Consider the following 18187-nt stretch of genomic DNA (forward strand, 5'->3'; position numbering starts at 1 on the left):
AAAGCGAGTTGGGTCTCACACGATCCGGAATCCATGTTGATTCCCACAGAGTAGATTCTGGGTTTCCAGAAATGACATGATACGCGAGCAAAAAACATGTTCTAAAATTCTACAACAGATCTATGCCAGAGATATAGGTCTACAGAGTGTTTCAAAAAGGTACGGCCAAACTTTCAGGAAACATTCCTCACACACAAAGAAAGAAAATATGTTATGTGGACATGTGTCCGGAAACGCTTACTTTCCATGTTAGGCTCATTTTATTACTTCTCTTCAAATCACATTAATCATGGAATGGAAACACACAGCAACAGAATGTACCAGCGTGACTTCAAACACTTTGTTACAGGAAATGTTCAAAATGTCCTCCGTTAGCGAGGATACATGCATCCACCCTCCGTCGCATGGAATCCCTGATGCACTGATGCAGCCCTGGAGAATGGCGTATTGTATCACAGCCGTCCACAATACGAGCACGAAGAGTCTCTACATTTGGTACCGGGATTACGTAGACAAGAGTTTTCAAATGCCCCCATAAATGAGAGTTAAGGGGGTTGAGGTCAGGAGAGCGTGGAGGCCATGGAATTGGTCCGCCTCGACCAATCCATCGGTCACCGAATCTGTTGTTGAGAAACGTACGAACACTTCGACTGAAATGTGCAGGAGCTCCATCGTGCATGAACCACATGTTGTCTCGTACTTGTAAAGGCACATGCTCTAGCAGCACAGGTAGAGTATCCCGTATGGAATCATGGCGGTGAATCGAGGAGGTACAATACATACTGACGAAACTAAAATGAGCTCTACCATGGAAATTAAGCGTTTCCGGACACATGTCCACATAACACCTTTTCTTTATTTGTGTGTGAGAAATGTTTCCTGAAAGTTTGGCCGTATCTTTTTGTAACACCCTGTATAGTTTTGCACGTCTGCTCGACGACTGGGACTACCTGTGTTCTTTTCCAATCATTTGGAACCTTCCGTTCCTCTAGAAACTTGCGGTACACGGCTGTTAGAAGTGGGGCAAGTTCTTTCGCGTACTCTGTGTAGAATCGAATTTGTATCCCGTCAGGTCCAGTGGACTTTCCTCTGTTGAGTGATTTCAGTTGCTTTTCTATTCCTCGGACATTTATTTCGATGTAGTTACGAAGAGACGTGCATAGTGCGTGTGTGTGGTGGCCAGGTGAGCGCGACGCCGCCCAGCCCCCCGCCGGTGGCGGAGTTCCCGGAGGAGGACGACTACGACGTGGAAGCGTTCCGGCCCGGCCGGCCGGCCACGCCCGCCGCGTCGCAGCCCTCGCCGCCCCCGCCGCCGCCGCCCACGCTCGCGCTGGGTGACGCCGACGAGCCGTCGGCGACGCGCCGCCCGGCCTTCCGGCCCGTGGCCGCTCCAGAACCTCCCCGGCCCGCCTTCAGGTAAACACCGGCTGCCGTTTACTCTCTCCTACTCTCGCGGTGAACGGCCCGTGCACCACTTTTTCCGGCTTCGAGCTGCACGTGCTTTCCAATCCATATAGTAACCGTGTGCTACTAACACCAGTGCATACAATGAAGAGTAGTGCAGATGACTCCTCAAATACACCACTGGCCATTAAAATTGTTACACCACAAAGATGACGTGCTACAGACGCGAAATTTAACCGACAGGAAGAAGATGCTGTGATATGCAAATGATTACCTTTTCATAGCATTCACACTAGGTGGCGACACTTACAACGTGCTGACATGAGGAAAGTTTCCAACAGATTCCTCATACACAAACAGCAGTTCACCGGCGTTGCCTGGTGAAACGTTGTTGTGATGCCTCGTGTAAGGAGGAGAAATGCGCACCATCACGTTTCTGACTTTGATAAAGGTCGGATTGTAGCCTATCGCGATTGCGGTTTATCGTATCGCGACGTTGTTGCTCGCGTTGATCGAGATCCAATGACTGTTAGCAGAATATGGAATCGGTGGGTTCAGGAGGGTAATACGGAACGCCGTGCTGGATCCCAACGGCCTCGTATCACTAGCAGTCGAGATGACAGGCATCTTATCCGCATGGCTGTAACGGATCGTGCAGCCACGTCTCGATCCCTGAGTCAACAGATGGAGACGTTTGCAAGACAACAACCATCTGCACGAACAATTCGACGACGTTTGCAGCAGCATGGACTATCACCTCGGAGACCGTGGCTGCGGTTACCCTAGACGCTGCATCACAGACAGGAGCGCCTGCGATGGTGTACTCACCGACGAACCTGGGTGCACGAATGGCAAAACGTCGTTTTTTCGGATGAATCCAGGTTCTGTTTACAGCATCATAATGGTCGCATCCGTGTTTGGCGACATCGCGATGAACGCACATTGGAAGCGTGTATTCGTCATCGCCATACTGGCGTATCACCGGGCGTGATGGGTTGCCATTGGTTACACGTCTCGGTCACCTCTTGTTCGCATTGACGCCAGTTTGAACAGTGGACGTTACGTTTCAAGTGTGTTACGTCCCGTGGTTCTACCCTACATTCGATCCCTGCGAAACCTTACATTTGAGAAGGATAAGGCAACACCGCATGTTGCAGGTCCTGTACGAGCCTTTCTGGATACAGAAAATGTTCCACTGCTGCTCTGGCCAGCACATTCTCCAGATCTCTCACCAACTGAAAACGTCTGGTCAATGGTGTCCGAGCAACTGGCGCGTCACAATACGCCAGTCACTACTCTTGATGAACTGTGTATCGTGTTGAAGCTGCATGGGCAGCTGTACCTGTACACGCCATCCAAGCTCTGTTTGACTCAATGCCCAGGCGTATCAAGGCCGTTATTACAGCAAGAGGTGGTTGTTCTGGGTACTGATTTCTCAGGATCTATGCACACATTGCGTGAAAATTTAATCACATGCCAGTTCTAGTATATTTGTCCAATGAACACCCGTTTATCATCTGCATTTCTTCTTGGTGTAGCAATTTTAGTGGCCAGTTGTGTAATTAATGCCGCTTTCTAAAGTAGCAAAATTAATGAAAGTTCGCGGAGAAGTGGAAGCTGTAAAAATGGGCAACATAAATTCGAACATTGATGATACACTTGCATGGGGGCTTAATTATTATTTTTGAAAATCATTTTTATTTTTGGTAGCTGTATGTCTGATTACGCTGTGTCTCGTAAACGGTTGGCCCTGACTAGTTTTTGTACGCAATCTGACTGCATGGAACAACAACAAAGAATGAAATGAAAATTTTCGTTAACACAATTAATTAATTAATTAAGTCCCCAGCAACTATAAAACCTACGAAACCAAAGCACAAGTATAACTGTTCTGTGTGTGGAAGTATGACTCAACGTACACATCTGGCACGGTTCTTCTTCAATAAGACAAGAAATTTCAAATACCATTTATACTGACATGATAAAAAAAATTAGAAATAGCATAATTGCGCAAGAAAACCAGAATTACACTCTAATACAAGAACACAAGCCAGATGCTTTGTTGACTGAACCTGTAATGACGCATTATTCAGGACATTGAAATAGTGAGAAAAAAAAGAAAAGTAGTTTGTTACCTTCATTTATATTGATGAAAAGCACTCTAATCATTACAATATCTCCACACCGACTCGCTACTACCACATCTCAACAAGAACTCCCTACTACGGCCTCTCGACAAGAACTCTTCACTACGACATCTCAGCAAGCACTCTCTACTACGAGTTCTCAACAAGCACTGCCCTCCGCTACTTCTCAATAATCACTGCCAGTGGAGGCGGCGAAACAAAACTCTCTGGCGCTGTGGCTCAGTGTAGCCACCTTTCATATGCCCTTCCTCCACGGGCTAGAATTTGATGGTATTTTTGCCAGCATTGGTGGTGAAAATACCACCAAATTCGTCCACAAAAATACAGACGAAAGTAAAAGATAATATTAATACGTAAATATCACATAATTAGATAAAATTTTGGCTTTGCACTGACCTTTCAATAACCTAATATATAAAATACAGTAGGCAATACAAATTCTTTCATACATGTGGCTTTACATAATAGTTTACACAATACACAAAAAATCAGTTTATACAAATGTTCACATAAAATACTTTTAATTATTCAAAAAAAAAAATAGTTGATAGTTCCAGCAGCAGCACCCAGCAATGGTCAACAGGTGCAAACACCAACAAGTGACATCATTTTAGTAAAAGCAGTTCCATCTGTGGCACCCAGTAATGTTGAACAGGTGCAGACAGCAAGAAGCAACATCATTTCAGTAGAAGCAGTCCATCAGTGGCACCCAGCAATGTTGAGCAGGTGCAGACAGCAACAAGTGACATTATTTCAGTAGAAGCAGTTCATCAGTGGCACCCAGTAATGTTGAGCAGGTGCAGACACCAACAAGTGACATTATCTCAGTAGAAGCAGTTCATCAGTGGCACCCAGGATTGTTGAGCAGGTGCAGACACCAACAAGTGACATTATTTCAGTACAAGCAGTCCATCAGTGGCACCCAGCAATGTTGACAGGTGCAGACACCAACAAGTGACTTCATTTCAGTAGAGGCAGTTCCATCTGTGGCACCCAGCAATGTTGAGCAGGTACACACAGCAACAAGTCACATTTCTCAGCAGAAGCAGTTCCATTAGTGACACCCAGCAATGTTGAGCAGGTACACACAGCAACAAGTGACATCACTCAGCAGAAACAGTTCCATTAGTGGCACCCAGCATTGTTGAACAGGTGCAGACACCAACAAGTGACATCATTTCAGTAGAAGCAGTCCATCAGTGGCACCCAGCAATGTTGAACAGGTGCAGAAACCAACAAGTGACATTATTTCAGTACAAGCAGTCCATCACTGGCACCCAGCAATGTTGAACAGGTGCAGACAGCAACAAGTGACTTCATTTCAGTAGAAGCAGTTCCATCTGTGGCACCCAGCAATGTTGAGCAGGTACACACAGCAACAAGTCACATTTCTCAGCAGAAGCAGTTCCATTAGTGGCACCCAGTAATGTTGAGCAGGTGCAGAGAGCAGTCCATAATATTCACTATCACTGATCACACTGTTCATCAGAGTTTATAAGCAGAAATTAAACATGTCCTAGTGGCACCAATCATGTAGAAAAAGTACAAGTAACAGTCCATAATATTCACTATCCTAATCACACAGTTCATCAGCAGAAATTAATCATTTCTAAGTGGCACCCATTATGTTGAAAAAGTGCAGGTAACAGTCCATAATATTCACTATCACTAATCACACAGTTCATCAGCAGAAATTAAACATTTCTAAGTGTCACACATCAATGTTGAACAAGTGCAGGTAACAGTTCATAATATTCACCATCACTAATCAGACAGTTCAGGCATGAACAATAGTTTGAATGCACACACAATTGCTTTTACAAACTTATTCTCAATGCTCTTACACTAAACATACAAATTCTAATAAACACACAAATGATATCAGATAATTGTCATATTAACTATTACAAATACTCAAATATCAGTAAACCTATAATATTTATGGGTGTCAGTGCAAGCCACTACAAACAAATAAAATAATATTTAGGAGATAGGTGGGTAGGATTAGGAAAGGAAAACACACAAAACACACTCACTCATCTTTCATCCACATTAAGTACTACTGTGTAATTGAATAGTGTTAACTGTGTAAATGCAATTCTGTCAAAATTTGATGTTCATCATGTGTATCAAGTAGTAGTGGCAGCAATGTATAACAGTCAATAATAGTTAAGTCAACGTCATAGTCATCATGTCAAGACCAATGTCTGCCAAGCCAGATCAAAATGTACGGTTGCTGAACAACTGTCAGTGAGCCAAGATATGCAATTACTTCCTCTCTCCGAAAAAAAAAAATGTACTGCTTATTGATGTAACAAAGTGTGTGTATAGACTATCTTCCTACTACGTGAGTGTTCTAGTCTGCTATCTTCATCCTCCTTGTTCCATATAGACCAACAAAAAAAATATGCACCTCACTTACTTTACCTCTTATCCACCAAAACTCCAATAATCATCAGCATCACATAATCTCAATACTTCAATAATACCTCTTACGTCGATACATATAAATCTTATCATCAATATCATTTACCTTACCTCTTGTCCACAAAAACTCCAATAATCATCAACTTCATATAATCTCAATACCTCAATAATACCTCTTCAATACGTCGACACATATAAACCTTATCGCCAATATAATTTCACTTCCATAACAACTCTTTCCTCTAGTCAGTCTCCTCGAACAAGTACAGACAAAATCCTAACGCAAACCTCATCATCCCATACAATCCGAAGACACACTGTCAACACACCCTCTGTGTAATCCATCTGACCCAAATCTTCTACTCATTATAAATTATAAGATGGATTTTGGTTACCTTGTCCATCATTAAATAAAAGAAATGCATGCATGACCTCTAACAGACTTAGTTCGAATAACTCTCAGTAATTAAGTACGATTACGGAGTGTGAATGATCATAATATTTCACAGTGTGTACACCACTTCAAGAATTATGGCAAACAGAAGCAAACATGCGGAGTATTTCTTGTGTCAAGTGTCACTTCCTATTTCAATTGCTCACGAAAAATGCAGTGTAATAACTCTCAATGGTCTAAACCTAGTTTTGGTATGTCATGTCGTTAGCTTCCTTCCTATTAGCATAAATTTATACAGCTTCCATAAAACCTCCAGCTCATGTGACTTCTATGAAGTTTCTTGTACTAATGTCGTTTATGTCGAATTATAGCAGTTCATTTTCCTACCTTAAAAATATAAGGCACTGAGCGTAAGCAAAACATGCAATAGCGAGTAAATATACCAGTAGAGAACAGAATGTCAACAAGTGGATGCAGCACAATTCTTACAACGAGGCTCTGCCAAGCGAACAATCTATAATTAATACAATAGTGTGACCTAAACTCTATGTTTGTACACAGTATATCAGCATTTCTATATACCAAATTAAAGAGTAGTTATGACAACAAACAGAAATGTATAAATATGCAATCCATACGCATAGCAGCAAACATATATCTTACGTAATAAACAGGTCATTAGCATCATATCAGCATAAGCAAATAAATGTTCATATGTCATCTTAATAAGTAAACATGAAGGCGCAAGCAGATAAATCACAAAGTATAACTTACATACATATCAGCACAACTAATCAGGTGACAATTATAATTTAAATAAATAAGCACAGCTGGCACATAATACAGAAAAATATGACATCAGTGAAAAAGCAGTGCAGCCAAGCGATGCATAATATATACAAATAACAACCCTGTTCATTAATAAAACATTGACAAAAATCAGCAAATGTACGCAAGCACGTCGCTTCACAAGTAAATTCATAGAACATGAAATTAGCACAAGTATGAATCACGTAATTGCGAGCAGCAAATTACGTCTAAAGTACGTACCTAAGTGGAAATATGTTACCTGAAAAAATAAACTCAATTAATAGTTACCTTTTTAGTTTATTAGTTTCTTCTTGGAAATTACATTCTTTCTGAAATTTTCTCGATAGCAAGTCTTAACGTCGGAGACACACAGAATTTACCTGAAGTTCTTAAATATCTTATACAACCGTTGAAAAATACTGAACGTTAATAACATAATTCATCAAGTCACTATAGCTTTATACTGAATTTAGTCGGAGAAATTAGACTGTGTATTTGTTTACGGCTGTCAGTGCATTCGCACTGAGCGCTCGATCAGCTGTAGGCGCGTGACGTAAGAAGCAATTGTTTGCGGTCAACGACTGCCTTGTGTGGCGCGCAGACTTGACTGTTGCTTTGAGTATATGCCGCCGCCAAAACACAGCGCGGTATCCTTGTATTCTCTGCATGTTTACGTATAACTGTTGGTTTCTCGAAAGTATGTCATTCCACAAAAATTTTAACGTTTGATATATGATGTATTCCCTTAGAGCGTCGTGATTTAAGAGTTTCTACTTCAACAGTGTTATCATGAATAATTTTGCGAATTCTATATGGACCGTTATAAAGCAGAAAAAATTTGCGACACAAGCCTTTTCCTTTGTGAGACAAACGATGAGTCTTAATTAACACCTTTTGACCAACTGACAAGATTTTTAAACGACCAGGATGTTTAGCTGATTTCTCTCTTCTAGCAGTCGCAGATGCAATATTTTGTAGAGCCAGGTTGACAACTTCAGAATGCCGCAGTTTCCGTGAAGGCGGAAAAGGAACAATTTCAGATATGCGATTTGTCGGTGCTTTGTTTTTTAATATCAGTATAGGCGGTAAAGAAGTTGAGTCATTAGGAAGTTCATTCAGAATGTTTTGAAAAATATGAAGATACTGATCCCACGTTCTGTGATTCTGATGACAATAAAGACGACACAATTTATTGATTTCCTTCATCCATCTCTCTGAAGCGTTAGATTGAGGGTGAAAAAGTGAAATGAAAATTGGTTTAATTTTACGACGCCGTAGAGTACGAAGCCAAATTTTAGAACGAAACTGTGATCCATTATCTGATATAACCTTATCAACATGACCCACTTCCTTAAGAAAATGGTTAATGAAAGCATTAGATACTGAACGAGCTGTTGCTTTGCGTAAAGGTGTAAAACACACATATTTTGATGTCAACTCCACTGCTACGAAAATGTACGCAAAACCATTAGTAGAACGAACCACTGGACCGAACAAATCGACTGCAGCCAGCTCCTTTAATTTCGCTGGAATGATAGGAAACAACGGTGCTCTGTGAGAAATTGTTGGCGGCTTAGCCTTTTGACATAATTTACATTTGGCCCGAACAGATCGAATACGTTTTTCCATATTACTGAAGTAGCAATTTTCCCGTAATTTATGAAAGCATTTTCTGGGACCAAAGTGTGCGTAACTGAAATGCGTATACCAAATCAGCTTATTAACCCACTCATCAGGAATACAAACTAACCAAACAGAGTTGTCGACCGATTTTCGTTTAAAAGAATGTCATTACGAACTAAATAATGCTGTCTAATCGCTACGCTTTCCTTTCTCCTCCACTTTTCCTTAATGTCCTTCCAGATTGGATCCTTATTTTGCTCCTTAGCGATGTCCTGGAGCGAAGACGAAATAAAGTTCTCAAACGCAACACCATGAATATACATCAAACAATAATTGTTTTCCTTGCAGTCCTCTTCAGCACTTTGTTTCAAACCCATAGGTGCACGTGATAAAGCATCAGCAACAATATTTGAAGAACCCTGTATGTAAACAATACTAAAATCAAATTCCTGTAGGTACAACGCCCATCGTGACAATCTGCCATGAGTTAATTTTGTCGACATAAGAAATTCCAGAGCTCGATGATCGGTGTAAACCTTAGTATGTCTGCCAAACAAAAATGTGCGAAATTTTGTGAAAGCCCAAACAACAGCCAAAGCTTCAAGTTCCGTAATCGAATAATTCTTTTCTGATTTAGAGAGAACACGACTTCCAAATGCAATAGTCTTCTGTACTACAACGCCGTTTTCTTCTATCTCTTGAAATAAATGTGCACCTAGGCCTTTGTATGATGAGTCCGTCGCCAAACAAAAATCTTTAGATAAATCCGGATGTGAAAGAAGTGGAGCAGCAACTAAAGCATCACGAAGTTGTTCAAATTCTGACTGAGCTTCCTCATCCCAACACCAATTAGAATTCTTTCCGGATAGTTCACATAAACGAGGTGTGGCCAAATTGTCCAATCTAACAAAGCGTCTAAGAAAATTACAGACACCAAGGAAACTACGAACATCACGTTTTGTGGTAGGAACAGCATAATTACGAATAGCATCTAGTTTCTCTGGATCAGGAAGAATACCTTCTGTAGAAATAATGTGACCGAGAAATTTCACCTGAGAACGACCAAATTCAGATTTTTCTAAGTTCACTGTAATGCCAACTCTTGCAAAAATACGTAATGATGAACCCAAAATTTTGTTGTGCTCACTCCAAGAATGTTTAGCAATAAGAATATCGTCAACATATGAAGTAATATTGTCACGAAGATAAACAGGTAAAATTTCGTTTAAACTACGAATGAATGCTGCTGAAGGTACAGTAAGTCCAAACGGTAATTTCCGAAATCACTTTTAGGTAAAATAGCCATATCCGGTTATTCTTTAACGATTCTCTAGATAGATTGATAGTAGAAGAGTTGTTTTGACAGATGCAAAGAATAGTAAAAGAGTAGACAGCGGTGCAGAAAACTAAAAGGGAAATAGCACCATTACAGCTCGGGGCCCTATGCACGCTACGGCACATATTCACTTAGTGTAGTGAATCCCCTGAGGACATTAATAGTCGCACATAATTTCCAGTTTGTGACTTAGTGGCCACTTTGGTGGAAGTGCGTACGTAAATTGATCTAACCATGAACATGGATGTATGTCATTCTTAGAATTGCGGAAGATCTTAAATTTCCGAACAGTCAAAAAGTGTTTATAGCCAAAGTTTTCGCCTCGTGGCGACAAAGACCTACCGCGTCTGTCCCAGTCCCAATGTTGATTATTGTTAAGTTCGCGCGCAGGGCGCTCTCTTGATGCATCCCGTAAATGAAACAAATTATTTTCTTCAAAGCCCTCTGGTATCTGTGATTCTAAATTTCTTCTGCTATCTTTTCCTACGATTTCGCCTTCAATTTGCTTGACTTGCTTTCGTAATGCCTCAACTTCCCTTTTAACGCGTTCATTAAATTTTCCCTGATTTTCAACATGCTTATTTATGTTCTGGTACTCTTCGGTTTCTGCAAATGGCAATGGTGCTGTATCATCTGAATCTCTGTCCCCATTTAAACTAAGACTTGTCAATTTATCTGAAATCTCCTCAACTCTTTCCGATAAATCACCTATTTGTTCTTTCTGTTTATTTACATCTTCCGTAAGTGTCGTGACTCGGGTTTCAGTATTAACACATTTGGTAGTTAGCTGTTCATATTGTTGTGTTAGGTTATTTAATCTGTCATTTGGTACGTATTCCTCGATTCTCTCAAATATTTCTTCCTTATCTTTTGCACGTTGTAAATTTAACTCTGAAAATTTCTGTACTATCACGCGATCTCTTTCTTCCTGTTCTCTATCCTGTTCCCTTTGTCTAATCTCTACTGCAATTAATCTATTATTGTGAGCATTCAAAATCGGTTGTACTTCTTCTCTGATTTCATCTTTCATGTTTTTGAAACATGTCCCTATTCGTGAATCTAACCGTGTTTCCATTGTTTCCATCTCTGTTTTAATTGTTCCTATTTGTGATCCCTGTGAGTCTAACCGTGTTTCCATTGTTTCCCTATCTGTTTTTAATTCAGATCGTAAATTTAATATTGCACTCATCAACTGCTCCATATTAACTTGTTCGAAATTCTTTTCGCCCCTAACATTTCCCGCAAAACCAGTATCCTTCGTCATAGCTGTAAAGCTATCTGTGTTCGATACTATTCCAGAATCTTCTATCGTTAATCTCGTATTCTGTGAATTTTCTGATTGAGAAAAATTTTGAAATGGTTCCGGACTATCTTCCCGACTTATTAAATTGTTTTCCACTTCATTATCCATGACACTGTATTCATCTGTTGGCGAGTTCGCCATGTTAACAATTTCGTCATTCTCACTATCCATCATTTTTGCCTTTTTCATCGATCGCGTAATCATTTACAAAACATACAAAACTCGTCACTGTACGAAAATTACACACAATGACTCTTTATCTCCAACAATACCATTTACACGAAATGTTCCCTCAAACAAGATTAATCGAACAACTGAAATAATTGTCCTAAATTGTCAAACGCGTATACAAGACAATAAAATTAAATTCTGAAATACCATTAGAAGAATGACAATTACCAAATCTACACATGCAATATAGACTACAATTACTAAACTACAAATTACTACAACAATACTACTGTCTACTATTTTTGCAATCAGAAGAATTCCAAGGGACGATCCGAAGCAGCGGTCGCCACGTGCATGGGGGCTTAATTATTATTTTTGAGAATCATTTTTATTTTTGGTAGCTGTACGTCCGATTACGCTGTGTCTCGTAAACGGTTGGCCCTGACTAGTTTTTGTACGCAATCTGACTGCATGGAACAACAACAAAGAATGAAATGAAAATTTTCGTTTACACAATTAATTAATTAATTAAGTCCCCAGCAACTATAAAACCTACGAAACCAAAGCACAAGTATAACTGTTCTGTGTGTGGAAGTATGACTCAACGTACACATCTGGCACGGTTCTTCTTCAATAAGACAAGAAATTTCAAATACCATTTATACTGACGTGATAAAAAAAATTAGAAATAGTATAATTGCGCAAGAAAACCAGAATTACACTCTAATACAAGAACACAAGCCAGATGCTTTGTTGACTGAACCTGTAATGACGCATTATTCAGGACATTGAAATAATGAGAAAAAAAAGAAAAGTAGTTTGTTACCTTCATTTATATTGATGAAAAGCACTCTAATCATTACAATATCTCCACACCGACTCGCTACTACCACATCTCAACAAGAACTCCCTACTACGGCCTCTCGACAAGAACTCTTCACTACGACATCTCAGCAAGCACTCTCTACTACGAGTTCTCAACAAGCACTGCCCTCCGCTACTTCTCAATAATCACTGCCAGTGGAGGCGGCGAAACAAAACTCTCTGGCGCTGTGGCTCAGTGTAGCCACCTTTCACACTATGTGATCAAAAGGATCCGGAACCCCAAAAAACATACGTTTTTCATATTAGGTGTATTGTGCTGCCGACTACTGCCAGGTACTCCATATCAGCAACCTCAGTAGTCATTAGACATCGTGAGGGACCAGAATGGGGCGCTCTGCAGAACTCACGGACTTCCATCGTGGTCAGGTGATGGGGTGTCAGTTGCGTCATACGTCTGTATGCGAGGTTTCCACGGTCCTAACCATCCCTAGGTGCACTGTTTCCGATGTGATAGTGAAGTGGAAACGTGAAGAGACACGTACAGCACAAAAGCGTGCAGGCCGACCTCGTCTGTTGACTGACAGAGACTGCCGACAGTTGGAGTCGTAGGGTGTAACCGGCAGACATCAATCCAGACCATCTCACAGGAATTCCAAACTGCATCAGGATCCACTGCAAGTACTATGACAGTTAGGTGGGAGGTGAGAAAACTTGAATTTCATGGTCGAGCGCCTGCTCATAAGCCACACATCACGCCGGTAAATGCCAAACGACGCCTCGCTTGGTGTAATGAGCGTAAACATTGGACGGGTGAACAGTGGAAAAGCGTCGTTTGGAGTGACGAATCACGGAACACAATGTGGCGAACCGATGGCGCGGTGTGGTTATGGTGAATGTCCGGTGAACGTCATCTACCAGGGTGTGTTGTGCCAACAGTAAAATTTGGAGGCGGTGGTGTTATGGTGTGGTCGTGTTTTACATAGAGGGAGCTTGCACCCCTTGTTGTTTTGCCTGACATTGTCACAGCACAGGCCTACATTGATGTTTTAAGCACCTTCTCGCTTCCCACTGTTGAAGAGCAATTCGGGGATGGCGATTGCACCATCGAGCACCTGTTCATAATGGACGGCCTGTTGCGGAGTGGTTACACGACAATAACATCCCTTTAATGGACTGGTCTGTACAGTGTCCTGACCTGAATCCTATAGAATACTTTTGATATGTTTTGGAACGCCGACTTCGTGTCAGGCCTCGCCGACCGACATCGGTACCTCTCCTCAGTGCAGCACTCCGTGAAGAATGGGCTGCCATTCCCCAAGAAACCTTCCAGCACCTGACTGAACGTATGCCTGCGAGAGTGGAAGCTGTCATCAAAGCTAATGTTGGGCCAACACCTTACCGAATTCCAGCATTACCGATGGAGGGCGCCACGAATTTGTAAGTAATTTTCAGCCAGGTGTCCGGACACTTTTGATCACATAGTGCACTGCGAAATTAATAGGAAAAAATGCACACAATGTCGCGCTGACATTACGCTGCCTGACATTAATGAAACAGAGAGTGAAGATACTACTGTGTTAGATACATCATTGATTTGGCACATTCTGCGTGAAATGAAAAATTCAAGTAGTGAGATTATGAATAAACCTCCAGACAAATAATCAAACAGGATGATACGCAGTACAGTGACTTATCTACATCTACATCTACATGAATACTCTGCAGATCACACTTCAGTGCCTGGCATAGGGTTCACGAGCCACCTTCACAATAATTCAATGTTATTCCAACCTCGTACAGATCAAAATGTTCAAATGTGTGTGACATCTTATGGGACTTAACTGCTAAAGTAATCAGTCCCTAAGCTTACACACTACTTAACCTAAATTATCCTAAGGACAAACACACACGCCCATGCTCGAGGGAGGACTCGAACCTCCGCCGGGACCAGCCGCACAGTCCATGACTGCTGCGCCGTAGACCGCTCGGCTAATCCCGCACGGCCCTCGTACAGAGCGCGGAAAAAACGAACACCTATATCTTTCCGTGCGAATTCTGATTTCTCTTATTTTATTATGATGATCTTTTCTCTCTTTGTAGATCGGCGTTAATAAAATATTTTCGCACTCCGAGGAGAAAATTGGTGATTGAAATGTCGTGAGAAGATTCCGCTGCAACGAAAACCGCCTCTGTTTTAATGATGTCCACCCCAAATCCTGTATCGTTTCAGTGAAATTCTGTCCCTATTTCGATAAGACAAAACTCGTCACCTTTTTTTGAACTTTTTCGACGTACTCCGTCAATCCTATCTTCTAAGGATCACACGCCGCGTTGCAGCATTCTAAAAGAGGACGGACAAGCGTAGTGTAGGCAGTCTCTTTAGTAGAACTGTTATATTTTCTAAGTGTCTTGCAAATAAAACGCAGTCTTTAGTAGCCTTTTCTATGTGCTCCTTCCAATTTAAGTTGGATCACGAGGTCCCGGTTTCAATTCCCGGCCGGGTTGGGTATTTCCTCTGCCCGGGGATTGGGTGTTTGTGTTGTCCTCATCATTTTATCGTCATTCGTGAAAGTGTCTAGATTGGACTGTGTACAGATTGGGACTTTATACGGGCGCTGATGACCGCGCAGTTGAGCGCCTCACAAACCAAACAACATCCATTTAAAGTTCTCCGTAATTGTAATTCCTAGGTATTTAGCTGCATTTACGGCCTTTAGGTTTGATTGATTTATTGTGTAGCCGAAGTTTAACGGATTCCTTTTAGCACTCATGTGGATGACCACACACTTTACATTATTTAGGGTCAATTGGCAATTTTTGCACCATTCAGATATCTTTTCTAAATCGTTTTGCAGTTTGTTTTGATCTTCTGAAGCATTTACTAGGCGATAAACAACAGCATCATCTGCAAACAACCTAAGACGGCTACTCGGATTGCCTCCTAAATCGTTTGTATAGATAAGGAACAGCAAAGGGTCTATAACACTACCTTGGGGAACGCCAGAAATCACATCTGTTTTACTCGATAACTTTCCGTCAAGATCTAGGAACTGTGACCTCTCTCACAGGAAATCACGAATGCTGTCACATAACTCAGACGATATTCCATAAGTACGCAATTTCACTACAAGCCGCCTGTGTGGTACTGTTCGAAAGCCTTCTCCAAATCTAAAAATACGGAATAAATTTGAAATCCCTTGTCAGTAGCACTCAACACTTCATGTGAGTAAAGAGCTAGTTGTGTTTCACAAGAACAATGTTCTCTAAATCCATACTGACTGTGTGTCAATAGCTGGCCGTTGTAGCCGAGTAGTTCTAGGCGCTTCAGTCTGGAACCGCGCTGCTGCTACGGTCGCAGGTTCGAATCCTGCCTCGGGCATGGATGTGTGTGATGTTCTTAGGTTAGTTAGGTTCAAGTAGTTCTAAGTTCTAGAGGACTGATGACCTCAGATGTTATGTCCCATAGTTATTAGAGCCATTTGAACCTTTTTTTTGTGTCAATAGACCGTTCTCTTCGAAGTAATTCATAATGTTCGAACACAATATATGTTACACAATCTTGCTGCATGCCGACGTTAATAATATGGGACTGTAATTTAGTGGATTGCTCCTACTACCTTTCCTGAATAGTGGTGTGACCTGTGCAACTTTCCAGTCTTGGGGTACGGATCTTTCGCTGAGCGAACTGTTGTATATGATTGTTAAGTATGGAGGTATTGTATCAGCATACTCTGAAAGAAACCTAAGTGGTGTATAGGTTAGACTGGAATACTTGAGTTTGTTCAGCGATTTAAGTTGCTTCACTACTCCGAGGATATTTACTTCTACGTTACTCATGTTGGCAGTTGTTCTTGATTCGAATACTAGAATATTTACTTCGTCTTCTTTGGTGAAGGAATTTTGGAAGATTGTGTTTAGTAACTCAGCTTTGGCAGCACTGTCGTCTATAGTACTTCCATTGCTATAGCGCAGAGAAGGCATTGATTGTGTCTTGCCGCTAGCATACTTCACATACGACCAGAATCTCTTTAGATTTTCTGCCGGGTTTCGAGACAAAGTTGCGATGTGAAAACTGTTATAAGCATCTCTCACTGAAGTCCACACTAAATTTCGAGCTTCTGTAAAAGATCGCCAGCCTTACAGATTTTGCGTCCGTTTAAATTTGGCATGTTTTTTTCGTTTTTTCTGCAACAGTGTTCTGACCCATTTTGTGTACCAAGGAGGATCAGCTGCGTCGTTTGTTAATGTATTTGGTTTAAATCTCTCGACTCCTTCCGATACTATTTCCTTGCATTCAAGCCACATCTTGTCTACACTTACATTGTTAATTTGGAATGAGTGGATATTGTCTCTCAGGAAGGCATCAAGTGAAACATTATCTGCTTTTTTGAGTAGGTATATTTTTTTTTATTTTTGGAGGATTTGGTGGTTACAATATTCAGCCTCGCTATGATAACTTTGTGTTCACTAATCCCTGTATCCATTTTGATGCTTGTTATTAGCTCAGGATTATTTGTTGCTAAGAGGTCAAGTGTGTGTTCACAACCGTTTGCTATTCACGTGTGTTCATGAACTAACTGCTCGAAATAATTTTCAGATAATGCGTTTAGCACAATTTCGTATGATGTTTTATGCGTCCCTCCGGAATTAAACATGTATTTTCGCCAACATATCGAGGGTAAATTGAAGTGACCACCAACTATAACGGTGTGAGTCGGGTACGTGTTTGAAGTTAAACTCAAGTATTCTTTGAACCTTTCAGCAATTGTATCATCTGAATTGGGAGGTCGGTAAAAGGATCCAATTACTGTTTCATTCCCGTTGCCAAGAATGACTTCTGCTCATATTAACTCAGAGCAACTATCTACGTAAATTTCGCGTCAACATGAACTACTTCTAACAGCAACACTTATAAGTATGTTATAATCAGCCGAGGGAAATTAATGATACTGGACCAGAACACTGTCACCAAAGAGTGGTATCTATCAAAATTCGTGTAAGAGAAAATGAGACTTCAACCGATAGTCGAAGACAAATTGGCGCCTCGCAATCGTTTTATGAGCACATAAAGACGGAATCTAATATAGTCGATATTCCACTTGTGAGAATAATAGGCGCGGCTGGAATTATAGTTAACCTATGAAGAAGGAGGTATTTGTACATTAAACCTATTTCCTTTGAACACTAATTTTTAGTTATTCTGGAACTGACTAAAGAAATACAGGGTGATTCAAAAAGAATACCACAACTTTAAAAATGTGTATTTAATGAAAGAAACATAATATAACCTTCTGTTATACATCATTACAAAGAGTATTTAAAAAGGTTTTTTTTTCACTCAAAAACAAGTTCAGAGAAGTTCAATATGGCCCCCTCCAGACACTCGAGCAATATCAACCCGATACTCCAACTCGTTCCACATTCTCTGTAGCATATCAGGCGTAACAGTTTGGATAGCTGCTGTTATTTCTCGTTTCAAATCATCAATGGTGGCTGGGAGAGGTGGCCGGAACACCATATCCTTAACATACCCCCATAAGAAAAAATCGCAGGGGGTAAGATCAGGGCTTCTTGGAGGCCAGTGATGAAGTGCTCTGTCACAGGCTGCCTGGCGGCCGATCCATCGCCTCGGGTAGTTGACGTTCAGGTAGTTACGGACAGATAAGTGCCAATGTGGTGGCGCTCCATCCTGCTGAAATATGAATTGTTGTGCTTCTTGTTCGAGCTGAGGGAACAGCCAATTCTCT

At 41.1% G+C, this 18187-nt stretch overlaps 1 protein-coding gene across 1 annotated transcript in view; it reads left to right on the forward strand.

Moving 5' to 3' along the window:
- The window catches only part of LOC126470886 (uncharacterized), a 271447-nt gene that overhangs the window by 206761 nt on the left and 46499 nt on the right, over nt 1-18187 (forward strand). The window contains exon 3 of the mRNA XM_050098910.1: nt 1184-1416. Coding sequence (XP_049954867.1) covers nt 1184-1416 — 233 coding nt within the window. The remainder of the gene's footprint in view (nt 1-1183; nt 1417-18187) is intronic.

Source organism: Schistocerca serialis, chromosome 3, assembly GCF_023864345.2.
Source record: "Schistocerca serialis cubense isolate TAMUIC-IGC-003099 chromosome 3, iqSchSeri2.2, whole genome shotgun sequence".
In the NCBI taxonomy this organism is placed as follows: domain Eukaryota; kingdom Metazoa; phylum Arthropoda; class Insecta; order Orthoptera; family Acrididae; genus Schistocerca; species Schistocerca serialis.